This window comes from Tamandua tetradactyla, chromosome 11 (assembly GCF_023851605.1).
Source record: "Tamandua tetradactyla isolate mTamTet1 chromosome 11, mTamTet1.pri, whole genome shotgun sequence".
NCBI classification, from domain to species: Eukaryota; Metazoa; Chordata; class Mammalia; order Pilosa; family Myrmecophagidae; genus Tamandua; species Tamandua tetradactyla.
Window position 1 is genome coordinate 94,740,629 of NC_135337.1, and position 27,575 is coordinate 94,768,203.

Here is a 27,575-nt window from a genome sequence, read left to right on the forward strand (position 1 = left end):
GTGGGATCAACAATTCCATCCTGACCAAAAAGGAGGGAAAGAAGTGTAACTAATAAGGTATCCGTGGTGGAGAGAGTTCAAACAGAGCCAAGAGGCTACTCAGAAGGTTGCTCTTACAGAAGCTTCAGGTAGACCTTGCTACCTATCATAACCTGCCAACCCCCAACCAGGACCATTCCAGCCAATCCTAAAGAACACCTGGGGCAATATATAAGATTCCACAAGGGTTCCAGGCACTAGAGTACCTTTCCAGAAACCTACAACCTCCAGATGGGTCCCTGGACCAGATAAGTCCTGAAACCTAGCCCAGCCTCTCCAGAACATCAGCTGGTTCCATCCCCCTACCCTATATTAGTGACAGACCTTTCTAATATGAAAAAGTTAGAAGGGCCATAGCCCAAATACCCCTAAAGAGAGGGATGGAAAGATCAAAGGCGATGGTGGAGTTATACAGAGAAGTTGGGATTTAACAAACGAATATGAAAGCTGAGTCATTAGGTTGCTTTTGCTTTTAGTCTCCAGTATTTTAGAGAAGCTAGAAGTAAAATCCTAAAATTGTAGAATTATAACCCATACCAAACTCTGAAATCTGTTCTACAACTAATTGTTGTAATGTGCTTTGAAATTTATTGCTTTTTTTTGTACATTTGTTATTTTTCACACACAAAAAAATCGCTGTGATGATAAAAAAATATTTATTGCTTCTAGCCTCCAGTGTTCTTGGGGCAGCTAGAAGGAGAATTCTGAGAGGATTGCATGGTAGTCCATGACAAACTCTGGGATCTGTCCTGCAATTACTTGTTGAAGAGTGCCTTGAAAACTATTGCTTTTTTCTTTCTTTGTGCAATAAAAAAAAAGTTTAAAAAAATGATTTCTCTGCAGTTTGGTAGTGTAGAGGGATTTCTCAGGAAAGCAGACATCCTAAATAGAAGAAAGCAGCTTTTGAAGCTGCCCTAGCTTGGCTTTTTCCCTAAAACAGTGCTTCTCAACAAGTTGGGTAGAGGGGAGGATGGGCAGTGATTTGCCTCCAGGAGACTCTGGCAATGTCTGGGCACTGTTTTGGTTGTCACAACCTGGTGGCAGGGCAGGGAGGTGGGTGATAAGACGTGTTCCACCTCCTATAATGAAAACACACACAGGCACCAGGGAAGGATCTGAGATGTCTTCCTCCTTTCAAGCTGTCTGGGTTTCCTGGAAGCTGGAGGAAGAGCAGGGCCAGGGGAAAGAGGGGTTACTTGTGATGCAGCTGAGTTTTCGTGTTTGTGCCGGGTCCTGGCCATGTCTGGCGGGGACATCGCAGGTGGCCACAGGTGGAGCTGGCTGCGCGGTGGGTTTGCCTCACTCTTCAGAAACACCAACCCTGGGAGACCCAATCTTCTAGAGCGGACTGCAGGAAGCCCCACCCAGCCCTTATCTCAGAGGGACACGTTCTCTTTACTACCTGGACAGCAAGCAGAACCTCCCTATGCTCCACGGGGAAAAACGCCTTGTGTCTTCCAAAGCTGGAGACAGTCATGGGTGATACTTCTGGTGCACTAAACTCAAGAGTCAGGTTCAAATCTCGCCTCTGCCACTTCTTAGCTGTGTGTTCTTGGGCAAGTGGCACAACCTCTCTGTGCCTCAGTATCTCCCTGTGTAGAATAGGGATAAACGGTCCTGCTTCATAAGGTCATGGTAGAAACCAAGTGAGTTTATACAGGCAAGGGCCTTAGAACAGCATAGGCACATGGAGAGCCACGTCAGCGCTAATTGTAATTATTAATTAGCATGACGATGACGCAAAGCTTGCAGTCCTGCCTGTTTTTCAGCATTCACAGGCAAGCTCTCTAACCCACACAGTTACCTCAGAGTCTGGCTCAGGGACTCCAGTGGGACATGAGACCCTTGCTCCCTCCCCCCGACACTGAGTGGCCCCTCTCCCTGTGCTCCGTAGGAAAGCGTGGCATTGAGGGTGGGCCGTGGACGCTGGTGGTTTTAGGGTCTCCAGGAATCAGACAGACGCAGGGGCCCATCCTGGCTCCGCACGTGGTTTTGGTGAAGGGTAGCTGGGTTCCCTCTCCCCACCTCGGCCCATGGAGCTCTAGGGCTTGTCCTCAGCCAGCACCGTTTTTATCATCCTCGTGGAATGGCATGGGCAGCACTCCACGGGGTGCAGCTGAGACTGTCTGTTTCTCTCTCCCACCACGTCTCAGGAAATTCACCTCGTCCCTGGTCTGGGGTGAACGGTACCCCACCCCGGTCCCGGCCAAAAGATGCCAAAAATCCTAACCCCCGGTCCCAAGATGAGACACTATTTGGAAATAGGGTCTTTGAAAATCTGATTAGATGCATTAAGATGGGGCTGAGTTGATGTAGGGTAGACTCAAATCTAGCATGACTGCTGTCCTTTCAAGAAGAAATGCAGGCACTCACAGAGAAGAAGGTAGAGATTGGCAGGATGTGTCTACAAACCAAGGGACACCAAGGATGCCAGAAGCCACCAGAAGCTGGAAGAGGCCACAAAGGACCCTCTGCTACAGGGTGATTTTGGGGGGCGGAGTGCACAGGGCAATGCACAGCCCTGCCAACACCTCGATTCCAGGCTTCTTGCCTCTGGAACCATAAGATAATAACCTCCTGCTGTTTTAAGCTCCCAATTTGAGGTACACTGATACAGCAGCCCCAGGGGACTAAGCCAGTCCCCTTGTTCTCTCTGCATGCCTTGAACTCCGGGAGGCAGATTTCAGGGTGGGTGGGAGGGGTCACCCCTTCTCACCTCTGCAGTTTGACCTCTGTACCCCCTCACCACTGCACTACCCCTTTTTCTCAAGCCACCTTTACCACCTGGAATCCCTCCCACTTGTGGTCTTGGCACATCATCCTCCCTCTCCTTGCAGCACCGGCTCCACCGCAATTGCCACCTCCTCTGGGAAGCCCTCCCTGACTTCCACCCAAGACTCATCAGTCCGGCATTATCCATCCCATTCACAGTGTTGGCCGGTAGTGTCCCGTTCCAGTGGTCCAGCGCCTCGGCCCCCTCGGGAGGTAAATCTGCCAAGGTGGAGATGGGCACCCTACCCTGCCCACCCCTCCCCCACCCCAGGGCCCCACAACAAGGGAGCCCCAGTTGCCCCCCCCCAGGAAACCTGCTTGATAACACTCCCCTTTTGCCTGCCTCGCCCCCCCCCACTGCCTTGCACATGGCTCTGGGGCCACACACCCCGTACCCCTAAATCCTGAGCTCGCTCTCAAATTCTCATCTTGGGCTCTGCTTTGGGGACGCCCAGCCGGGGGCAGCAGAGCCTGCCGCGGTCATTAACCACACAGGTATTTGCAGCTCGCAGTTGTTTCTCTCCACCGCACTGTGCTGTTCAGCCTCTGCGTCCCCAAGCCCCCCTTTTAGCTGCGAGGGGGCTGGGGGTGGGGCGGAGCTGACACCCCCTGCCCGTCCCCAGAACCCCCCAGAGGGAGAGCGGTCGTGGGGTGTAGACAGCAGCTGCTATCCACCTCCTGCCAGGGCCACGCGGACCTGGAACCCCGATGCCCACCCTGTCGGCCCGCGCCAGAGCTCCAGAAGCACGGAGCAGGCGTCACCCCAGGGCGGCGGGGCAGGGCTGGGGGTGCTGGTAGAGACCTCGGCTGGGTGTTAAATGCATTACCTGCCCCCTTCTCCCTCCTCAGCCTCAGATTCCACCTCGGGCACTCCCTAAGTAAGAGACAGTTGCAGGGACCAAGGTCCACCCTTTGGGACGAGGCCACCGGGAGAGTGGGCAGCTCCTGCGGGCGGGACCCCTTTCCAAGACGGCGTGTCAGGCCTGGAATTGGCCACACCGCCTGCTGGGGTGGGCCCCAGGGCTCTGGGGGCAGGGGGGGGGCGGGCGGGAAGGGAGGCATGGACGTGCGGCAGGGTAAGAGCCCAGCTCCACCCCTCCCAAACGGGCCACCTCCAGGCCTCAGTTTCCCCTTCTGTAAAGGGGGGAGGGGCTAATAGCCACGGCCAGTTTCCAGAGCCGCCTCTGGCTGGCCTTGGGGCACCTGTGTGCTGTTGAGAGCAAACCTCAGCTGCCTCCTTGTAGAAGGCGGAGAAAAGCGAGCCCCTGTGGGAACCCTCGAGAAAGAGTTCTCCATTTTCCATCTTGTGTGCCTTGACATTCCTTCAGATGTAATTGTGCCCCTCTCCTTTTATCACAAGGGGAAACAGAGCCTTCGCAGCCAAGATGGGGTGGGAGCGGGGGCAGGGGGCGAGGGAGTGGGTGGAGAGCAGAGCTGGGGAGGGGTCTGAGCTGGGGAGAAGCGAATGTGCCTAGAGTGAAAGAAAGTTTCCAGAACATTCTGTTTGCTACTTTTTCACACTCCCCCTCCCCCAGCCCACACTGTTGGGGGCGAAGTTCTCAGTGCTATAAAGAGGAGGCAGCAAAAGAGCATGGCAGGGCAGAGGGAAATGGAGATTCTGCATCTTGACCTGACCCCCAAGTTCCCTGCCTGGATCCCGCCCCCTTCCCAGCCTTAGCAGAAACAATGAACCTGTCCACCTCCATCCCATCCCAGGTCAGAGCCCGCTGCCTTGATGCTGGGGCCCAGGGCTCTGTCTGGGCGTCCAGGAAGGCTTCCAAAGGAGGGGCCAAATGTGGTGGGTATTGAGGGATGAATAGAAATTTCCTTGCAGAGAAGCGTATGTGTGTGTGCATAAGGGGTAACTGCTAATTTTCTTTAACAAGCACTTTCTGATCTCCTCTGGGTCCAATACTGAGGGGACCACAGATAAGTCTGAAGCACACGCCTGGCCCAGAGCAGCTGATGGCCCAACAATGATGAGCAAATAAACTTAAGAGCAGGAATAGCTGCCACATTCTGAGCTTGCAAGGGTAGGACTCTGCACAGGGGAGTACTGTGTGTTTGTTGAGTGACTGAATGACTGACACATCTGTCTGAACTCAGCTCACACTGCCTGTGAGAGCTGGAGAAGAGGGGGCTGCTCGGGCACACGGGTGGTGGGGGACATAGTGGCATGCCCGGGAAGCAGTGGGGGGGATCTCTGAGCTCTGAGGGAGGGAAGAGTTGGGGAAAAGTGGGAGTCTTGACTGAGTAGCTAAGGAGCTGGGGCTGGCTTCTGGGGGTGCTGGGGAGCCACTGCTGAGTCCTGAGCAAGGGAGGGAGGGCGTGAGATCTAAGGAGGGCGCCAGCAAGCTGAGCCTGTGGCCTCCAAGAGTTTCTGAAGGATGCCCTGATCAATCGATTGATTGGCTATCGCGCCCTTGTGAGCCAAATGTGTGGATGCCACAGAGGTGCTGGGGAAACTGAGATAGAGAAACTGAGGATGGTGAGAGACAAAGAGGGTCCAAGAGAAAAAGACAAGAAGAGACGAAAACACAGGGGGAAATGAGGTGGGAGAAATCCAGGAGGGCTCCCTGGGGGCAGTGTCAGGATTAGCCTGACTATAGAGCCCCAATGCCTGGAGACAAGACCCAGAGGAGATGAGCAGGGGTGGGGGACAAGAGCCCCTCACCCCCTCCATGCCATTACTCTGCTCCCCCTTCCAGGTCTGGGGAAACTGAGGTTCACCCCACCCCAGGCTCAGCCGCTGTGGGTTCTCCCAGGCCGGCCCTGCATCCACCTGTGCCCACGGGGCCTGTGTCCCAATGTTACAAATGGAAACAGTTTGGATCTTCCTTTCCTTTTTTTTTTTCTCCCTTTAAGAAAATCCTAGGCCCAAATAAGGCGAGGGCGGCGGGCTGGTGGAGGCGGCCGGCTGGGCCAGGTCTCCTGTGCGAGCGAGTGGCGGCTGGCCCGGCTTGGGCCTCCTCCAAGCTTCGCCCGGCAATGGGGCGGGCGCACCCCGGAGCTTAAAAGGCCAGGGCCTCCGCCCTCGGGCTGCTCCCTTGTCCCGCGGCAGCCCCAGCCCCGCGTCGCACAGCCATGGAGGCCATCAAGAAAAAGATGCAGATGCTGAAGCTGGACAAGGAGAATGCTATCGACAGGGCCGAGCAGGCCGAGGCGGACAGGAACGCTGCTGAGGACAAGTGCAAGCAGGTGAGGCTGCGCTGGGCCGCCTTGGGCCACCCAGCACCGTCTCTGTGTGGGTCCCCCGGAGCCGGGGAAGGCCAGGCTCTGGGAGCGAAGGTGGGTGGGAGGGCGCGGAGGTCCCGGGGGCTGGGGCGGGGGCCATGGCCCCCCGGGGAACCTGGTGGTCCCGGCAGAGAGAGAGGGGGCCGCTGGCTTCCCTAGAGGCTGGGAGGGGACAGGCGGCTGGACCGGCCCCACTGGGCCCAGTTGGGGAAAAGTGAGTGTGAGTGTGGGAGAGGAGAGGGGGCGTGAGGATGAGTGTGTAAGAAGGAAGGGGCATCTGGGATCTGTCCTGTAACTACTTGTTGAAGAGTGCTTTGAAAATTATTATTTTTTTATTTCTTTGCTTTGTATGTATGTTATACTATATAATAAAAAAGTTAAAAAAAAAAAAAAGAAAGAAAAGAAAGAAGGAAGGGGCGTGGGGCTTATGCATGTGTCAGGATGAGGCTGCCAGCCTAGGATGGTGAACAGGTCAGGGTTCGGGGGAGAGGCTGTGTGTCTTTGCGTTTATGTGAAAGTGGGCTTAAGCGTGTGTGTGGTTTTGTGTGTGTGTGTGTGTGTGTGTGCATCGGCTGGAAGGTGAGGCAGCGGGCATGGTGGGAGGAGGCGTCCGTGTGAGTGTGTGGACACGAGAGAGGCGTGTGTGTGTGGGACTCTTACAGCTGGACAGTGGTCGTGGAAAAGGGTGGATGTGTTTGTGAGTGAGTGTGCCGCTGTGTGAGAGAGGCTGGATCTGTGTGTGTGCTTGTGCAAAAGCTGGCATGAAAGTAATTGGTTGGGGGTAGGATGTTGGTGTGAAGTTTCTGTTGGTGTGTGTGTCAGCCTGAGTGTACGTGTGCATTGGCAGGAGTGTGTGTTGCTGAAATATGCATGTGTGTGCATGTGTTGGGGTGATGTTTCTGTTGTGCGTGTGTGTGTGGCTGTGTGTGTGTGTGTGAGGTGGGTGGCTGTTCCTATTAACGTGTGTGTGTGAGAGTCGGGGTGATTGTTCCGTGGGCGTAGGAGTGAGTGTGTGTGTGAGTCAGGGTGACTCATTGGTGTGGAGTGAGTGAGTGTGAGTGTGTGTGTGTCGGGTGACTGTTCCTATTGGTGTGTGAGTGTGTGTAAATGTGTGAGAGTGAGTGTGTGTGTACATGTGTCAGGTGACTTTCACTGGTGTGTGAATGTGTGAGTGTGTCTGTGTGTGGGACTTAGGGTGATTGTCCGGTTGGCGTGGGCATGAGTGTGTGTGAGTCGGGGTGAGGGTGTCAGCGTGGGGCCATGTGATGTGAGTGACCCTCTGCCCGTGTGTCCAGAATGAGCTGGAGCCCAGCGCGGTGACACTGCCCAGGAGGGCGGGTGCCTGCGGGCGGGTAGGTGCCGCTGTGAGCGGGGCACGTGGGGGGTCGGGGGGCTGCGGAGGGAGGACAGAGGATCGCCTGTGCCCATCTGGGGGTCCTGGCCACCCCTGCTGCAAGCCCCGGGGTGGGGAGCAGGTGGGGTGCCCAGGGCAGGCAGCGGGCAGGGGGTCACTCCCACCCCACAGCTGGCCGAGGCCTAGACCCCAAGCTTTGGGGATCAGATTCTCTGGGGGTCCCTGGCAGGATGTGCGCCTCTGGGAGCTAGTGGAGGGGCAGCAGGCAGAAGCCCGGGTGGCCAGTGGAGGAGGGCAAAGACCGAGTGCCCAGCCCTGCCCAGCAATCGCCAGGCCAGCCCAGCAGGTTGGAGCATGGGCTGAGCTCAGACGAGCCCCGTTCCAATCACTACCGCGCTGATGGGCAACCGGGAGAAAGCACCTTCCCTCTCTGTGCTCTCACAGCCACAGGGATGCACAGGGAAAGGAAGCAGTTGGTGTCTTCCTCAACTGACCCTGGGGGTGGCTAGAGGTGGCTGTGCAGGTGGGGCCCTTGGCCAGGCGCCTGGCGCAGAGTAAGCACTCAATAAACGAGACATTGTTTCCTGCCCCTCCCTACTTCCCCTTTGTGTCTCCCCATCCCCCAGGTCCGGGGCTTCCCTGAGCGCCTGTGACACATTCACTGCAACCAGCCCCACCTCTTCCCTCCCTGGGTCCCTCCTGGGCAAACACTGACGCCCATCCTGGGCTGGGCACTGAGCTGCCAGCTTTCCACTCATTTAGACCTCACCAAGAAGTGCTTGACCTGGGATTCGGGGAAAAGCACATTGGTGGCTTTAATTCTCACTAGGGTGTGAGTAGCTGATACACCTTACCCTTCCAAGGCAGCCATAAATTCAAAAGGCAAGCTGTGTAGACAAAGAGGCAGAGGCAGGTCCTTAGATCTCCACCTGGATTTTTATTCTGTTCCCCTTTTTCAAAGCAACCCGCTGTGATGGACTCGGGCTCAAATCCAGGCTGTATTTTCTTCCAGCTGTGTGACTCAGGCTATGTGGCTGTAACTCTCTGTGCCCTTGGCTTTGTCATCTGGGCAATGGGGGCCAACGATGCCTTTGATGGAACCTGAGACCCTCAAGTTCCAAAGCAGAAGCCAGGGCCCCATGGGGCCAGATGGTCAGGAAACCAGGCAGGGGACGGTGAGGGGCTCAATGTACCCTGAGTTGTCCATGCTGTGAGAGGCGGGACAGTGTGGGTCTCGGGACCAGCCTGACCCTGCTGCGGAGTCCTGATTCCGGTCCCTGCCTGTCCAGCGTGGGAACGGGATGGGGAATCCAGCCGGCCCGCTTCCTGCGCGCTGCCTGCTCAGGGCTGTGACATCCGCCACCGCCGGCCTTTGGCCCCTCATCCTGCCCCATCTGCAGGGACCGAGGTGTGCCATCCCCTCCCGGCCATTTTACAGGCGGGAAAACTGAAGCCCAAAGAAAGAGGGCACCTTGCCGGAGACCCCACGAAGCCGGGGCACCAGCACATACCCTGAAATGGAATAGGGACAGAATGAGAAAGGGATCAGGTTCAAGTTGGCCACCTGTACTTTATTTTTCACCTGGCCTCCTTCCAGTGGGAGGTTTGGGGTGGTGTCACTCATTCACTCCACAATCTCCCCCCTGTTATGCCGCTGGGAGCCCCATGCCAGGACAAGGACCTCAGGCCCCAGGCCTGATCCCCCACCAAGTAGCCGCTAGGCAGGGGAAACAGGGCCAGACACAGATGTCCCAGCCCCAAAGGTCAAGGCTAAGCTGGAGGGAAGGAGTCCCAAGAGCACTGGAGCTGGGGTATCGAAGGGTCAATAGGAGTCCCACCAGCCGAGGCAGGGAGGCAGGTGTGTGAAGCTGTGGGCCCACCCAGGCACCAGCTTTGGAATCAGACTGATGAGGGTTCAAACTCCCCATACGAATGGCCCTGAGCCAGCCCCTTCCCTTTTCGGGGGCTCGGTTGACCCTTCTGTAATCTGGAGGTTCACTAAGATGGTATCTGGAAAGAGCATGCACACCCTAAATGCCTGCCCTCCCCATCCCATTCCCTCACCTGACCTCATCCAGAGTTTGCTATAAACGCATCTTCCAAACCCAACTCATCTTTACGCCTGGAAGCTGTAGAATTTGCTCTGGCTCTTATGTGTCAAGAGAGCGCTGTATTGGGCACACAATTGGCACCACTGAGTACCACGCCCCACCGAGCTGGAAGGAAGTTAGGGGAAGGCCCGGTCAGGGATGGTCACCACTGCTCGGCCTGAAGGAAACAGGCCCATGTTCCCAGGCAAGCAGAAATTCCAAAGCAACTGCTGGGGAGCTCAGAGACCACCGCCTCAGAGGCAGAGAAGGAAACTGAGTCCAGGGGGCAGGGGTCACATGGCGGGGACTGGAGTCAGGCTTCTGGACAGGCCCTGCCAGCTCCCGCCACTGCCCATGGATAATGCAGAACCAGGTCCAAATCCTATGCTGTGTGACCTGGGGAAAGCCACTCTACCTCTCTGTGCCTCCTGCTGTGAATGGGAAACAGGAGAATGGTGCAGGGGGGGTGGAGGCTCAGCGGGGGCGGCCTGCCCAGCCTGGGAGCACAGACAGGGGGTGAAGCCTTGCTTGTGGGACCCGTGGTTACACTGCCGTGGCCGGACACGCGCTCCCGGACAAAAGTCAGGGTGGAGGAGAGAAGTGGGGTGTGGCCTGGGGCGTTGCAACGACAGATGGAGAGGGCACAGGGACAGCAGTCTGTGCTCCTCAAATAGGGGTGGAATTGGAGGCAGCAGACCCTCAGGATGAGCAGAGAGTTCTCAAAATTGAGGAGAGGGAGGGAAGTTTCACTAAAACAAATCTGGGCCAAATGTGCAAAAATCTAACTCTTCAAGTGAAGAATTTTCATGATATTTAAATGAGCCTTCAAGGAAAGCAGTCTTTGAGGGTGGGTCTGTCGTAGCCAGGTCCCTCAGGTCCAGAAGTTGGGGAGCTCTGACCTTGGCTGCCCTTTGGAGTATTTTGGCAAGACTGTCTAAAATTCACTGCCCTGGGCACTGGGGAGCCATAGAAGGTTCTAAACAGGGGAAAGCCAGAGATAGAAAGTTTAGAAAGTTTAGGTCTGTCCCCTACACACACACACACACACACACACACACACACACACATACACACACACACACAGCTGTAAGAAAGTTTCTTTGGCTGCCAGTTGCGGTGAGGGGAGGGGGACGGGGGGAAGGGGAGCAGATCTAAAAGGGGGGTAGGTTGAGGATGGTGGTTAGGGGGTTCCAGCCCCAGAGACAGGACCCCCTTACTGTTTAACCCTGGGGTCGTGGGGAGGGAGCACTCCCTAAAACCGGGAAGCCAAGTTGAGTGTGTGTGTTGCTGGGGAAAGTGCCAGGACTTCCACTGCACTCCCCAAAGTGGGAATCCATTCCGCCAGGTACCGGAGACACCCGTCGAGGCTAGGAAGCGCCGACCCCCAGCACAGAGTGGGGAAGGATGGGAGCTGCGGAGGTGGTAGGAGCCCGCTGCATTCACGCCAACGCCAACCTTGCTTTACAGAGGGGGAAGCTGAGGCCAGGCGTGTGCAAACGAGAGAGGCAGCGGGCTCTCGTGAACGCGAAGGGGGGCTCCCCCAGGCTGATGCGCGCCCCGTCTGTCCCCAGGTGGAGGAGGAGCTGACCCACCTCCAGAAGAAGCTGAAGGGGACGGAGGATGAGCTGGAGAAACATTCGGAGGAGCTGAAGGACACACAGGAGAAGCTGGAGCTGGCGGAGAGGAAAGCCTCGGAAGTGCGTACGCGCTTAACCAGGGGCCGCCGCCGAGGAGGAGGGGGAGGAGGAGGGAAAGGAGGATGGAGAGGAGGAGGAGGGATAGGATGGGGGAGGAGGAGGGGGAGGGGGAGGGAGAGGGGGGAGGAGGGAGAGGTAAAGAAGGAGGGGGAGGAGGGAGAGGAGGAGGAGGAAGGAGAAAAGGAGGAGGGGAAGAGGGAGAGGAGGAGGACAGGGAGAGGGGGAGGAGGGAGAAGAGGATGAGAAGGGGGAGGAGGAGGAGGGGAGGAAGGGGAAGGAGGGAGAGGGAGAAGGGGAGGAGGGACTGGGGGAGAAGGGAGAGGAGGAGGAGGAGGAGGAGGCGCTTCCCGGGCTTTCTCCAAATAAGTCGCGGAAAGGGGCCCGGAGCCGGCAGCGGCGGCCAGCGGTGGCTACGTCAGGGCCCTGCCCCGGCGGCGCTGGCGCGGGGCCCGGACCCGGCTGACCTCATCGTCCCCGCGGGCGGGCCGGGGCGGGCCGGGGCGGGCCGAGGGGCGGGGAGGGGCGGGGAGGGGCGGGGGGCGGGCCCCGCGCCGCCCAGGATCGGGGGGCCCCCGGGGCGCGGCCGCGCAGCCAAAGCGCCCTCGGCCCGCGCCCGCCGCCTGCGCCCGCCGCGCCCCCCGCGCCATGGCCGGCCTCAACTCCCTGGAGGCGGTGAAGCGCAAGATCCAAGCCCTGCAGCAGCAGGCGGACGAGGCGGAGGAGCGCGCGCAGGGCCTGCAGCGGGAGCTGGACGGCGAGCGCGAGCGGCGCGAGAAAGTGAGAGCCCCCCGCGGGCCCCCCGCGCCCGGGGCCGCCGGGCCCCCTCCTCCGGGCCGCGCCGCCGGCCTACAGCCCCGCGCCCCGGGCGGGCGGGGACGTGGGGGATATGGAGCGGGGGGGAGGGGGCGGTGAGGCTGGGCGCGGACGGGGCCCCCCGACTGAATGCGGGGGCGGGGTGGGGGGGAACCGTGGGGCTCCGTCCATTGTCTGGGCGCGGTGGGGCGGGGGGATGCCTGGGCTGCTCTCGCCCCTTCCGCGGCCTCCCCGGCGCGCGCTGGACACTCCCAGCCGGTCCCAGGGGCGCGGCGGCGGTGGCGGCGGCGGCGACGTGTCTGCTCCGGGCGGGGCGGAAGTTCTTTCCCTCCCCAGCCGGGCCCTGCGGGAGCCCAGGCCGGGGGACCCCGCTTTCCCCCCTGAAAGCCCGGGGAATGTTAGCAGGGGGGCGCTTGAGCGCCCACGGGGTGCCACGGCCGCATGTCGCGGGGCTGGGGACAGAACGAGGAGGGGGCCAGCCCCACCATCCCCCCCCACCATGCCTGGGGCTGGGGAAAAACCCCGGTTCCAGTCCCATCTTTGTGACCTCTGGGAGCCTGTCTGACCCTCTGTAAAGTAGGGGTGACACAGGCCTACCCCCTGGGGATGCTGGGAGGGTCCCCCCAAAAGTCCAGACTCCCAGCATCTGGCAAACAGTAGGTGCTTAATGTTTCCTCCACCCAGGGAAAGGTGCACAGTCTGACACCCGGCAGGGGCACAAATAAGGCTGTGGAGGTGTCAGTGTTACAGGGGTTTCTCTGCCTCCTTATGGGGAGCAGCCAACCCCTCACCCCACCCCCACACTGCCCACCTTCACCCTCCCCCCAAGGGGGACAGAGAAGGCTCCAAAATGGAGGTCACTCAGGGTCTTAAAGAGTAATTGCTGGGACCAGGGGCTGGGTGTGTCCAGGCTCAGAGGCAAGAAGGATGGGGCGATGGGGGGGGGGGCTCAGGGAGGGCACCCCAGGAGCGGAGAAGACATCTTCCCAGATGGATTTGGGGATCCCCTCCCCAAGACCGCGTCAGCATTGGCGGCTTTGGCCAGAGGAGCCTTGGAAAGCCCGGGCCGGGCCCCAGACAGGAGCTGCTTGGGTCTTGCACACGCGGAGCCCTGGAACCCTCCCTCTGATCTCTTTCCAAGTGATCTCTCGCTGGAGGACAATTACTCCGGCTCCAAAATGGCCTTCGGGGCGCCAGCCAAGGCTCAGGAATGGGACAGTCCAGTTGGAAGGAGAAAGGCTTTTGGAAAGTTTAGGACTTCTGCAAAACTTCACTGTGTGCAGCGCGCTGCTCTGGGCTGAGAGAGGGCAAGCTGGAGGAAGGTTTCTAGGCAAAGGAACCGAGCCCAGAGGGGGCGGGGAAAGCGCTCTCTCTCTCTCTCTCCCTCTCTCTCTCTCTCTCTCCCTCTCTCTCCCTCTCTCTCTGCCGCTGGCAGAGAACACCAAGGGCTGGATCCAGGCCGACTCCTGCCTCCAGACAGCTGGTTTCGTTTAGATTTTTGTGTGATTAACCGACATCTTCCTGTTCCATTGCCACATGTATCTAGCAATGCTTTTACCTTATAAGGGAAATCCTTTGTAGAGTGTGGAAGGCTTTGATTGCAGGAAGGGGCGGAGCCCAAAATGACTGAGCAGTGACTAGCAGTTTTTCAAAAATACGTATATATGCATGAATGTACATATATGTACACGGACAAAAATTCCTGCTTATCTGTGGATGTAGGCACAGAGCACGTTCTAGTTCAGATGATTGAAAATGAGCCAAGAGCACACTATGGGGCAGAATTCAGCGTTTCCCACATAAGGGGCATCACACCCTCCCCTTTTATTTTATTTTTTTTCCAAAGAACTCATGAGTGAAGCTCCTCATTGCTTGCTCTTTTATCAGTTCCCTCACTGCTAGTGCACTTGGGGTTTCTTTGGGGAGTGATGGAAATTAGAGATACTAGTTGCACAATTTGTTGAATGTACTAAAAAGCCCTGGGAGGGGGGAGTCAATTCCTGCCCCAGTTGCAGAAGATGGATCATGGAAGTTAAGGCTCATACAATTTAAAAAAAAAAGGCACCCAGTCACTGGAAAGAGTAGGTGACATTTCTTAAAATAGTTGGTTTTGGTAGATTTCTCCAAATTGGTGTTTCAGTGGAATTGTGATCAGAAATACCTGTGAGCATCTCCCCTCTGCTTCCAGAGCTCAGATGTTTCCAGACTGTCCATCTATTTTTCAGCAGTTCTGGCTTCTTGCTATGACAAGGGTTTTATTTTGGGTTTTTTTGGTTTTTTTTTTCGCTGAATAAACTTAGGGGAGGGTAGTCGATGCATTTTTGCACTGTCTTTTCTATAGCAGCCCCAATTCTGAGCTGCTTCTTTTGTCCTGATCAGAAGAAGCTGAGGTGGCCTCCTCCGGCCCTTTGCTTGTGCCGTCAGCCAGCCGAGCCCCATTTGACTGATGCTCAGGGTCCCTTCCTAACGGTGACCGTCCCTGGATAAGCTGCCTGGCCCCAGAGCTTCCCACAGGACTCAGGGTGCAGGTTCAGGAAGGGAAGTTCCCCAGGCTGGGACATCCAGAGGGCATTCGTCTCAGCTCTGCAGCCAGGAGGATTCTTTTCTGCACTGTCTTTCCCAGCTAGGGAATGAATCCCCCATCACCTGGCTTCCTGGGTGGGCTTTGGCAGGGGGAAGCATGTTAGCAGAGGGAAGGGCGTGGTGGGAGTGGGGGATCTCCACTGCCGGCTCGCCTGTCCTCCCACCCCACCCCCACTAACCTGGCCGCACCTCTGACCTCACCAGGCCGAGGGTGACGTGGCAGCTCTCAACCGCCGCATCCAGCTCGTCGAGGAGGAACTGGACAGGGCCCAGGAGCGTCTGGCCACAGCCTTGCAGAAGCTGGAGGAAGCCGAAAAGGCTGCCGATGAGAGCGAGAGGTAAGTTGGCTTCTGGGCACTGGGTGTCGGACTGCTGACCCTCCTGGGCTGGGGTGAAAGCAGACGAGAGCTTGAAGACACGTACATCTGTCCATGAACATACTGGTCAGCTGTATGCAGATGTCTGTTATTACAGCAGTTAAAAGCAGGTAAACTGCTAACGGGCAGAGGCAGGCAAAGAACGGGCAGACTCTCTCATGAGAGGGCGCGGCCAGTTTGCAGAGCACACTGAAGCCACTGTGTCTTCTGGAAGCCGCAGAGGACTGCTCCTGCATACTTCTCCGGGGCTGCGCTGCGTTGCCACCATTTTCCCCCGAGTGCACAGCTGCAGCCACGAGTGCGGTTGGAGGAGTTTCCCACACGAGCACCCTACAAAGGAGTTTCCCACATGAGCACCCTACAAAAGCCCCCTCCCAGATGCCCTGGAGACGTCACTGGTCTCCAGCACGATGTGAGCAAGGAGCAAAATGAAAACTTGGAATGGGCCGTCGGCATAGGGCTGGGCTGTGGGCTCCTGGGCATGGCACCTGCCACGAGGGACAGCACCGTGGCCACACCGGGCCCCTCCCCCCGGTGGCAGCTGCACTGCATTCATGCCTGAAGCAGGCTCTTCCGTCCTCTCAAGCTGCATCGTTCTCTGACGCGCCCTGGCACAGGCCAAGCGTAGTTTGCATAATTCACAGAAGCAAAAATGCTGGTAAAAGGGTTCCTCGTGTGGCTCCCACAGAGGGGAACTGCAGGGTGCTCCTGTGAGAAACGCCTCCAGCCCCAGGGCAGACTGACTTGGGGGAGACAATGGCCACTCAGGGCAGTCCCAGGAAGCGTGAAGGACCCCTTGGCCGGGGGCCTGGCTTGGTCAGACCAGCCTGGCCGGACGTGTCGCTTCAAGGACTTCCCCAGTGGCCAACTGAGAGGGCCTGGGAAGGCCACTCGCTTTGTTTGTGGGATGTCAGCAGAGGCCGCGGGCGATGCCCTTGCTGCAGCCTGCTGGGTTTTGGTCGGGAGAACACCAGGCTGGGAGCTGGAGCCAGGGTCACACCACTGTCCCTGCTGCTTCCTACCTGGCGGTGGGAAAGCCCCTCGATCTCTCCCAGACTGTGGGGGGCTCCTGTGAGTAAACGGTCCAGCGTGCCTGCTCACAGGCGGCGGGCAAGGCCTTGAACCACTGGGGAGGGTGTCTCCACATGGATGTGTTAGACGGCCAGAGGTGCATGCCCTCTGCTCGGCGCCAAGGCACACCGATGCGTTATCCCGGACGGGCTTCCTTGGAGGTCTCTAAGCTCATCTCGCCGGCTCCAAGCAGCACAGGCAGAGCGACCCCCTTTCGTGGTCAGCCAGCTGAATTGTAGAAGGTCCCAGCTGTCCCCAGGACACTGACCTTCCCAGAATGGATGTAGCCACTTTTGCTGAGACCCTCCCCAGCCCTCGTCTGCTTGGTACCTGCCTCTTACCTGGTCCTTCCACCGCCGTCCATCATCATCCTGGCTGCCGCTCACAAAAACCCTGCTGTTCCTATAGGGTTTTGAACATCCCCTGGTGGGTTTCCTCTGCCCACAGCCCAGCCATCCTGAGCCCCCTCTGGCTCCCAAGGGGACGTGTCCCTTCAAGCGCTCCTTTTGTAGCTCTTTCTTCTCCCTTTCTTCTCCCTGTTCACTTGAGGGCTCTCTTCCTACCCTTTACTACCTAGCAGAAATGTCCCTTCCTCCAGGAAGCCTTCCGTGACCACCCCTGCCCGCCATGCCCCACAGCCAAATTCTCGCCACCCCTCCGCACTCCCACGGCCCTCTGACCACATCGTGGGAACCGCCAGTTTACGAGCCTGCCCTGTTACTAGTTACAGGGGGCAGCTTGGCCGGGGGCAGCGCCCGGCATGGGATCCCACCTGTGCCATGCGCCGTATAAATAAACCCCAGCAAGCTGCTGAACCGCCTCGGTTTCTCCATCTATGATGTGGGGCCTGGCGGCCCGTGCAGAGGAAGCGGGGGCCCTGGGAGGTGTGCACGGCGCCCAGAGGCGGGTGGGTGGGCGGCCGCCCTGATGGCCGGGCTGCTCCTCGCAGGGGAATGAAGGTGATAGAGAACCGAGCTATGAAGGACGAGGAGAAGATGGAGATCCAGGAAATGCAGCTCAAGGAGGCCAAGCACATCGCCGAGGAGGCCGACCGCAAATACGAGGAGGTCAGTGGGGCCCCCCACCGCGACGCCCCGCTTCGAGGCAGCTCTGGGGTGCGGCGGCCGCCCTCCTGCAGGCACATCCCAATTTCTCCCCAGGGACCGGAAACTGGTGTCTCCCCCACAATGTCCAATAAAAAATGGCCTGAGGAGCCCTGCCTTGGTGGGAGCCTGACCTGCCGAGTGGCCCCATCGGGTAGCGGGGCGGGCAGGGTGACCAGAGCGGAGCCTCGTGGCTCCTACCCCCCCACCTGCCTCCGTGGCTCAGCTCTCCCCACCCGCACCCAAAGGGAGGGCCTTTGGGACTCTCTCCCAGGGCGAATGGGAAGCCCCACGTGGCGCATGGCCCACCTGCAGCGGGCGGCAGGAAGCTGCTGGCCTCCCGGGCCGGCATCCTCTGGGCGTGGGGGTGGGGGTGGGGGTGGGGGTGGGGCTCAGGCACACCTGTGGGTCCCTGCAGGTAGCCCGGAAGCTGGTGGTCCTGGAAGGCGAGCTGGAGAGGGCCGAGGAGCGGGCCGAGGTGTCTGAACTGTGAGTGGCACCAAAGGACTGAGTGGGGGTGGGGGACTGCGGGCAGGAATGGGGGGAGGGGATCGTACTGGGATTTGACTCTGACTGGGACCCCTGCTGAAGCAGGCGGCAGCGGAAACTGGCGGCTCAGTCCCTGCACTGGGCCTCCGGGCCTCACTAAGGGGTGCCCGTTTGTCCTCACTGCTAGGGGAAGGCGTGTTGACGCTCCCCTTGGGGGGGAGGGGCAGGGGGGCAGGAAGTAGGACCAAGAGGGGTGGCCAGAGAGAAGTGTCTCTGGAACGGACCTCCTGGGAGGCTGTGGCCTGTGGAAGGCACTTGCCCCAGCAGCGTTGAAATGCTTTGCTACTGATGTCACAGTGTACTGCCATGACACATTCCTGGGGGAAAGGTGAAAAGCTCCACCGGAATCCAGCAAGCTTAAAAATATATACAGTCCTATCCGCACCGCTGCCTGGCTTTGGCTCTCTAGGAGTTCGCTAAAGCTGTCAGAAATGGAGTGGCTTTTAAAAAGGGAATTTATTAAGTTGCAGATTTACAGTTCTAAGGCCACAGAAATGTCCATACTAAGGCATCCAGAGAAAGATATCTTAATTCCAAAGAAAGCCCAATATCTGTCAGCTGGGAAGGGCTGTGGCTGGCAGCTGCTGGTCCGTGTTCCCAGTTCTATTGTTTCCAGCTTCTGATGCCAGTGGTTTCCTCTCTAAGTGACCATGTTCCTTCACTTAACTCCTCCGGGACTTAGCTCTGCTGGGTTCTGGCTTGCTCAGCATCTCACGGGAAGGCCCATAGCGATGTGTGCTGGGCTCCACCCATATCTAGGCATCTGCTCTCTCTGTCACCACTCCAAGCGTCTCCAAACATCCCTGTCTCCATCTGCTCTGAGGCAACTGTTCTCAAAGCATCTGCACCGAGGTTTTTCCCAAATGCTCCCCCTTTAACAGACTCCGGTAAACTAATCAAGACCCCACCTGGAGTGGGTGGAGACGCATCACCATTTAACCAGATGGTCCCACGCACAATTGGGTGTGTCATGTCTCCAAGGAAACAATCCAATCAAAGTGTCCCACAGGGCTGGCCCCACAAGACAGGATCGGATTAAAGCATGGCTTTTCTGGGGTAGATAATAGCTTCACACCCACCCAGGCTCTGAATGGGGAACGGGCTGGTCTCACCAGTGCCATCTGTGAACACCAGTGGGGGCTGTTTGCTCCTTTCCCCAACCTCCCCCACCCGCAATCCCATTCCTGCACCCCGTGACACCTGCCTCAGAAGGCCGCATCGCCTTGCCCGTGGCAGGGCCCTGGAGCACTTCACAGACCCTGCAGCTGCTCCCGGGGCCGGCCGTGCCTTGGTCCGGTATAACGGCGGTTTGCTAAGTGCACGGCATTGGTTCTCAGAAAAATCCACGGAAAATCTGTCATCGCCTTCCCGCCCCGAGAGGGCCCCACGCCAGCGTGGGTCTCCTCCACCCCACCCACCCCCACCCCCACGTCCCCTCAGAGGACCTGCCGCCTGCAGGGGCGAGGCCAACACCAAAAGCCTTTGTCTTTGTGCAGAAAATGCGGCGATCTGGAGGAGGAGCTCAAAAATGTCACCAACAACCTCAAGTCGCTGGAGGCGGCCTCGGAGAAGGTGGGTGGTTGGCCTGAGCTTGGGGGCTCCTCGCTGAACCTGTTCTCCTGCCCCCAGGGCACAGGGGGCCGTGCCAGGGCTGCAGGAGTCTGGCCTGGCGCTGTTAACAGCAGCTTTGATGCCCGGTAGTCAAGTTTCGGGTTGTTTATTCTTTTTTATTGTCCCTGCAGAAAGATATGTCAGTGACTTGATTTCTCGGGCAGGCTCGTGGGCCCTCATGGCAGGGTGGAGATGGAATGTGGGACGGCACCCGACAAGGCTCCCCTTGGGAAGATGGGGGCTCAGTCGTGGCAGTCCAGAGGCTCGCTCTCACCCAAACCCCCTCCAGAAATGCCTTTTCCGGAAGGTCGAGCAGCCGGCCTGAGAGGCGCTGTTGGGGGCCTTTGGATGGAAAAGGAGCAGGCAGTGCAGGACTGAGAAGCGAAGTACGGACTCTTCCCAGGACCCAGCCCCACACGTCAGCCCATCTCTTCCTCGCTGCGTCTCCCTCTGCATTTGAACTTCAGCTTCACAGATGTTCCGTGTTCTTTCGCTCAGCCTCGAGGGGCTGCCCGCTTCCTAAGCCCCCCTCGTCCTCTGGGTCTCTACTCAGGCATGACTTCTGAGAGGTCTTCTCTAGGTTGGCTGTTTCTCTGCTGTGGGGTCCCGTCTCCTTCTTGTCCTGTTGTCGTGGGATGACACGTATCTTGTACTTATTCAGTTAATTGCGTGCCTCCCTGGCTGGATGGTAGCTTTAAAAGACAGAGTGGTTATCTTATTCAGAGCTGTGACCCAACTTACTATTATATTTTTTCCTGATTTTTAAATGTATTTATTAGAGAAGTTGTAGGTTTATAGAAAAATCATGCAGAAAATGCAGAGTTCCCATTTACCCATCCCCATTTTTAACATCCTTGCCTCAATCTGGTTCCTTTGTGACAACTGATGAAAGAATATTATTATAATTGTACTTTTAACTATAGTTGTGGTTTACATTAGGTTCAGTGTTTGTGTTGCACAGTCCTGTTTTTATTTTCATTTTTATTTTAGTAACATATATACAACCTAAAAGTTACCCTTTTAACCGCATTCAAACATATAATTCAGCGATAGTAATTATATTCACGTCATACTGTCGTCTCCACCACTATTACCATAATATTTCCATCACCCCAGAATGAAATTCTGTGCCAATTAAACATGAACTCCCCATTCCCTGCCCCCAGCCCGGCCCCTGGATACCCTGGGTTGTAGTTTCCAACTCTGCGGAATTGCTTACTCTAATTATTTCATATCATACATTCATACATCGGTCCTTTTTGTCTGGTTTATTTCACGCAACACGATGTCTTCGGGGTTCATCCATGTTGTCGCGTGTCCTTTTCACAGCTGAATACTATTCCATTGCACAGGCGGACCACGTTGTGTTTGTTCCTTCACTGGTTGGTGGACACTTGTGTGGCTTCCGCCTGTGGGCAACTGTGAATAATGCCGCCATGAACACCAGTGTGCAAGGGTCTGTTCGAGTCCCAGCTTTCCGTTCTTTTGGGTTTAAACCTAGCACTGGGGTTGCTGGGTCCTGTGGCATTTCTATATTTAGCTTTCTGAGAAACTGCCTGCCCCGTGTTCAGAACTCAGATATTTAATGAATAACTGCAGTGCATGCATGCATGCCGAAAACTGCCCCAGGACCTGGGGGCAGATGTCACAGTGATAAGTCCGGCTTCTACCCTTGAAGTGGTCAAGTGTGAGACAGACAGAACAGAGTCACAGGATGCTTTGGGGGTTCAGCAGCGGGATCTTAGAAGGGTGGGGAAGGTGACCCTGTGGAGGCCATGTTAGAAAAGGCTGGAGAGTGCATTGGTCATGGCACAGATTCCAGAGTCAGGTTTCCATCCAGGCTTTGTCCCATCCCAGCCAGGGGGGAAGCTGGACAGATGACCAGAACACTCTGCGACTCTGTTTTCCTTATCTGTAAAATGGAATTAGGGTCATCTCACAACCTAGCAAGCACTTAATAAATGTTCGCTACCGTTGGTCTGAGTTGAGTCCTGTAGGACAAATGCACTTTCTGAAAGGTCAGTGATGGGGAAAGGGACATTGCAGGCTGGTGAAGATGTTCGTGGGCGAGGGATGGGAGACAGGAGAGGGCACAGAACGTGGTCAGTTGTGGCTGGCATCCTGGGGCAGCGGGCAGGGGTCTGGGGTGCCATGTCCTTCTAGTAATTTATCTGTCCCATCTTCAGCATGCTTTGATCTTCAATCCTCAACTCAGTCCTTCTAATCACCCCAGCCTAGGGGGACGTCTCGCAGGCTCTCGGCATTTCGCACGTTTCTTCTGCCGGGAAAGGGACCTGCCTCCACCATTCCTCGTAGGGATTCTCAGGTCCACGGTGCTTTAGGAGCACACTCTTCTCCAGGAAGCATGGAACCTACCTTCTTTTGAGTCTTTGCCTTCTACTCTTTAAAAAGTGCTTTGATCTCTCCCACAGTATTCCGAAAAGGAGGATAAGTATGAAGAAGAGATCAAACTTCTGTCTGACAAGCTGAAAGAGGTCAGTAGGGTCACATTCAGCCTGTTCAGCTTTCCCCGGGGGCTGGTCTTAAGGCTTGATGGCGACTCCTTCCTTCTCTAGGCTGAGACCCGTGCTGAGTTTGCAGAGAGAACGGTTGCAAAACTGGAAAAGACCATCGATGACCTGGAAGGTAGGAAATGACTATCCTAATGTGTTTTCCACGCCTCTACCCTGACAATGCCTTCCCAGGCAGGCAGAGGAGGTGTGGGGAGGGTTGTGTCGGGCTCTGCTCCCTCGACGTGATGAGGCAGAGGGACGTCACGTCGGAAAATCTGGGGCATAAGATGGTGCAAAAGAAATTCAGGCTTGAGTTACCATTTCCAAGAAATAAAATATCTCTGCTTAATAAGTTCCACGTGTGAGTACAGAGATCCTAATATGGCTCTCTGATCTAAAAAAAATGAAGGGGGAGGGGGAGCTTGCTGGTTTCTGAGCGATGCCTTGCATTTTTACAGAAGCTCTCTCCCAGAGAGCTCAGAGCTTATCACAATTTGAGAAGACGGAAGTCTATAGAATGTAGAGGCCTGAGTAAAAATTCTTGTCTGCAAGTCTCATGCCCACAAAAGAGTTCCAATATCTCAAATTCTGTCCTGTTTATGAAATAGCCCGGAAATTCCAGAATCTTGGGGTTCTGACAGAATCTCCCAAGCTGCCTGTCTCACCCAGAGAGAGCGTAAAAATAATTCGTCGTGTGTCTCAGTGTTTGGTTTGGGACATGAGGCTTTCCATATAAGGGGAAATGCCCCATTCCAATGTATAACCTTTGGGCTTGGGTGACATCACTGGATGTCAAAAGTAACCTGGGGGTGGGGGGGGAGGGGTCTCTGACCAGATTCAGGTCACTACGCTTTTAAAGGTACATTTGCCACGTCATTACTGCTAAATCCCCTGCCGAACCTCAGAACCATACAGAAGCCACTCCAGATTTCTTTTTTATTTCCCTTTGCTTGTCATAGGACCCAGCTTTTTCACCCAGTTCATGCTGTAGCTTCTCACCTTTTTTTTTCCTTCCTCTCATTTGCATCCGTGGCATTCCATTCTGACCCTCACGTTCTATCCCCTGTACCTCTTCTCTTGAACTTTCTTCCTGGGCACCTCCAACCTCTAGACAGACTCTACAGAAGCCTAAGTACAAAGCGATCAGTGAGGCGCTGGGCCAGGCTCTCAATGATGTGACCTCTCTCGGAGGGGTGGTGGGGGCACTGCCCTCTGTCCCAGCTGTCCACAAGCTGTCCTCTCTCTGTGGTGTCTCCACTCCCGTGGGCTTCTGAGACCTTCAGTGTCCCACCTCCCGGTTTGGTCTTTCAAGTTTCTTCTGATGTGTCTGCGATTGTGTGACTAAAATAAAGACAGGCAGTTCCCCGTCCCCGTTCCCTCTCATTTAACTCTTCTCCACTGACTGCTTTGAGCCATAGCTGTGAGCCCTTGAATGTGGCTGGAACAAAACATGGGTTGCTAGCTGACTCTTGCTCGCACACGAAGAGTTCCTTTCCAGAATGGCTCTGAAAAGGAAAAGTTCACCATTGAACTCTCCCCTGAGAGCAAGACCAGCACAGGGGATTCAGGAACATCCCATTAGCAGGGAAAGGAAGTGGGAGCTGCTGCGAGGCTGGAGAAAGGGAGCGAGGTGCTTCTTCTTTCCCAACTCTTAAACAGGGTTGACCGAGGGGCTGACTCGTACCTTCCCTCGTACACGAGTTAGCGATACCTAGGAACCTTGCTTTGGTTCAGTAAGAACTCATCAAATTGGCCTCTGGGTATTAAAAGGTAACGCTCTCAGTGACCTGCAGCTCATGCGCTCCCAAGAAAATACAGATTTCAAATGGAGGATCTCGTTCATCCCTGCACATCACCGTCTCCTCAAAATGTCCCAGATACACTGGCATTTCATTGTCCAAGCCACGTTTTTTCAGACTTGCCCTTGTGCCTGAAAATGGCCTGAAAGTCCAATTCAGTCAGCAGTTTGCGCCCCTCTAGCTTTCTATTCCTCATCATGTCATTTTTGTCTTCAGGCGGGACCCTCTGGCCCAATTCTTTCTCTTCATTTTTCCAAAATACAGCTCTCCTAAACACCCCAGCCCCTTCCACCCCCCAGGCTCCCCAGACTACCCACTGCCCCTCATCCACTGCCATCCCTATGTCCCTGGAAGGCTCACACATCATATGGGGAGGGTGGTTTGGTTTTCTGGCTCTCTCTACATGTTTGCTCCTGGGATTTTTCCAGCTATCGCTAGGCTCTGCCCTTTGAGACAGCTGTCTGGTTGTTCTGCCTCCCTTGTCACCTAGGTGGGACTTCATTTACAGAGATGAGTGCCGTGGGGTCCTACCAGGACCAGCTCACGGTCTGTGGACCTTGTTACACACAATCCTTGTGAGCAAGTGACACTTCAAGGGAAAGTGGTTTTATCTGAGACCTCATAGCGAGGTAGAGGCCAAGGACGCCAGGTGGCCAGGTTGAGGGGACGTCGGCATTTGCGGTCAGAGAGAACTAGATTTGAATCCTAGCCATCCCGCTCGTTAGCTATGAGATCTGGAACAATTGGCTGAGCTTTTCTGCCACATTAAAGTGGTATCTCGGTTTGGGGGAGGATTTAATGAGAGAATGGAGAGATGTGCTCGCACACAGAAGACACTTGATGGACATTTGTTCATCCGGGTCATAGAGACCCGGGCCAGCGTCTCCTCTAATGGAACCCCCAGGTCAGTCACTTCATTTGTTTGTAGTGTCTTGTCAAATGAAAGGTTCGGTGGTCCTCGTCGAAAGGTTGCCATCCTCTGCATTCATGACTTTTTGTTTCCTTCTGGAAGTTTCCAGGCTGATCGTATCATATTTAATGAGACATTTTGCTTTTCGCCAGTATCTTAGTCGATCTCGGCCCAGCGCCCTATCGGTCGTCGCTCATTTACAAACCAGCCTGCTCCCAGGCTTTATCACACATAGTGCTAGTTTGCTCTACCCCCCCCCCCCCCCCCCCCAAATTTGTTTCACGACCAGCTCAGGGCTCTTAGTAACATGCCCACAGTCCGATTTCAGTCTCAGTTATGTAACATTTACCTGGGGTTGACGGCACTGCTCTGGGTAAACACACACAACAACACAAATGGGACTGGAATTTAAAGAGCCGCTCTCTGACGCTCCAAAGGAAAGACAGGTGACAGGATTGCATTTTCCTTCCAAAGGCTTCTAGCAAAGACTTGGGGATTAATTAACTGGCACTGGGGGGGAAGCTATGAAGTCCCCGATACTTGGGACTAAAATCTTAGGTCTGTGTAGCACTCCTTAGGTTCTAGAACATTTCTCATTTGTTCCTCGTAAGTTCCATGCCATACAGTGATAGCCCCCATTTGATGGGTGAGAAAACTAAGACTAAAAAAAGGGTAAATGGCTTACCTCAGTGCCTTCTCTGGGGCTTAAACCCAGGTGTTCTGACACTAGGGTTTCCAGACAGAGTGAATAAAAATACAAGACACCTGGTTAAATTTGAATTTCAGATAGACAATGAGGAATATTTGAGTATGTCTCATGCCATATTTGGGGTATATACTAAAAAACTGTTGTGATCTGAAATTCAAATTTAACCAGGTACCCGGCAAATTATTTACAACCATGTGTGACTCCTGAATTTGGGAACTGGTCCCTCTTCTATCCTGGTGTTCTGCTGTAATTAAAATACAAAGTACTTTCTCCGCTATTACCTTCACTTTGGCATTTTGGGTTTGGAAACCTTCTTTTCCCTCTGTTTTATAAAAATGCATATTAATTTCATTTTCCCCCTGTTTTCTTAATCCTCACCAGAAAAACTTGCCCAGGCCAAAGAAGAGAACGTGGGCTTACATCAGACACTGGATCAGACGCTAAACGAACTTAACTGTATATAACCAAAACAGAAGAGTCTTGTTCAGAGCTCCGGTCTTTCTCTTCTCTTGTAAGAAGTTTCTTTCGTTATCGCATCTTTCTCTTTGCTGGAAATGTCGAGCAAACCTATGAATCCATGACCAAATATTTTGTTATCAGAGACGCTTTGAGCACCTGTTAAGTTTAATTCCTTCCTCTTTTCCATGGCACTGGCTTTCTCAGCTCTCTTTTTACCCTTATGTTGCATTTATTCCTTAGGCAGGGTATTTGGTTCCTGGGAGACTAGACAACCCCACACTTTCAAGAATACAGACTCCAATATCTAGTCATGGGTCAACTTAAAAGGCTGAAGAACAGAACCATTTGGGCTCACCTTTGGTCACACTACAGGAGGCGAGGGACCATCACATTAGAATGGGTGGGGATTTTCCATCCAGAGCAAGAAAGAAAGAAAAGAAAAAAGGACTCTTAAGGAAAGTCATAAACCACATGCAGAGTAGCCTAATCATCTTGGCTGTTCTCCACACTCCACTGTACACAGCAAACATCCTCTGAGCAGTCAGCATGGAATGCTTGGGAAACAGTCATAATAATAACCCACATTTTCTGGATAGATCCTTGACGTTTATTTCATTCTAAAGTTGGCCTCTGGGGAGCAGATGGCTTATTCCAATAATGCCCCTTGGCTGCCTACCCTATTCAGTAAGGCCATCCGCTCTGGAGGAATGGATATGGCAAAGTTCAGAACAATTCACGGCTGCCATATCAAAGAGAATGCAAGCCATCAGTAAATTGGGCAAAAGGATTTTTGTTTTTTTTTAATCAACAAATACCAGGCAGAAGGGGTCTCTCTGGCAGCAAAGCTGGAATGAAAAGGCTACTGACCCAACTTCATCTCCATAGTTCAGAGAATGGCAAATTGAAGATTTTTAAATTTAGGACTTTAATTCCTTCTTCGGGATCAAGTGAGTAAAAGACCAAGAAACTCCTGATTAAACTGGATTTGGAGCATTTTGTAGACAGAACTGCACATTTTACCTTTGCGATAGTTCTGCTTTCTCAGTTAACATCTCAGAACTGAAACATTCCACATTCCCCAGAAGTGTGGGGGCCAACTCAAGTTTACAATTCCGGCTAAAAAGTGACCCTGCTTCTAGTTTATCCAAATCCCCTGCCCCTCACTCCTATTTATTAAGCATCACACTACCCAGGAGATACACTAGCAAACTGAGCAACTGAATAAAACCCACACTTTCTTGCAACTGTATCATATGTAATAGTATCACTTTTTCTACATTTTGGCCAAATAAATTTTTACATAAACTACAATGTGTGTGAATTTTGGGATGTGTAGGGGAGTAAAAGGCACTTTGGGTCTCAATAGCCAACAAATGTTAATGAGAAGGAAAAGAAGATTACCGTGCCAAGAACTTAGTTAATGTTATTTATTTGCTTTATACCATGATTTCATGATGCAAGGATTATGAGTGCCACATGACACATGAGAGCATTTTGCCTCAGGAACTCAAATGCTTCTGCCCTGTGTCATTCCCGGTCCTGCTCAAGCCGCGCTGGGAAGATGGTCCCGTTATCTGCTAGGGCGAGGTTTCCTGTGTGTTGGACATCAAAAGGAAAGTCAAAGTGAGAAAGCAGGAAGGTAGGCTGGGTTCAGACCGATGAGAATCTGGAGTCAATTTGGTCAGGAGTGGAGTGTGGCTGACGACTTGAGTGATCACAGCAGTATAGTAGGAAAATCAACTTAAGCGTTTTGTTTTCAGGCAGGAAGATGTTTCAATAATCCAGGATAGTGGTTGCCAATAGGAGGCAAGAGATGGCCTGATGGAAATAGCCTTAAGAGTAGCTGACTGCATGGCGGGGAGCTTGGAGAAGAGGGTGTCAGAGACCACTGC

The 27,575-nt window shown here is 54.9% G+C and overlaps 1 protein-coding gene across 3 annotated transcripts; it reads left to right on the top strand.

Moving 5' to 3' along the window:
* Window positions 1-5,789: 5,789 nt before the first annotated feature.
* Window positions 5,790-26,994, top strand: TPM4 (tropomyosin 4). Of its 3 annotated transcripts, XM_077121964.1 has the most exons (10): window positions 5,790-6,009; window positions 11,061-11,186; window positions 14,787-14,920; window positions 16,980-17,097; window positions 17,552-17,622; window positions 19,179-19,254; window positions 21,726-21,788; window positions 21,870-21,939; window positions 22,007-22,022; window positions 22,918-23,816. In XM_077121964.1, exons 1-10 carry the CDS (start codon window positions 5,896-5,898, stop codon window positions 23,078-23,080), a joined length of 951 nt encoding a protein of 316 aa, XP_076978079.1. In that variant the 5' UTR covers window positions 5,790-5,895; the 3' UTR covers window positions 23,081-23,816. The 3 variants fall into 3 exon arrangements, with proteins under 3 accessions (XP_076978079.1, XP_076978077.1, XP_076978078.1); XM_077121962.1 differs by lacking the exons at window positions 22,007-22,022; window positions 22,918-23,816 and adding an exon at window positions 25,606-26,994 and having other exon boundaries at window positions 5,826-6,009; XM_077121963.1 differs by lacking the exons at window positions 5,790-6,009; window positions 11,061-11,186; window positions 22,007-22,022; window positions 22,918-23,816 and adding exons at window positions 11,793-11,963; window positions 25,606-26,994.
* Window positions 26,995-27,575: the final 581 nt, after the last annotated feature.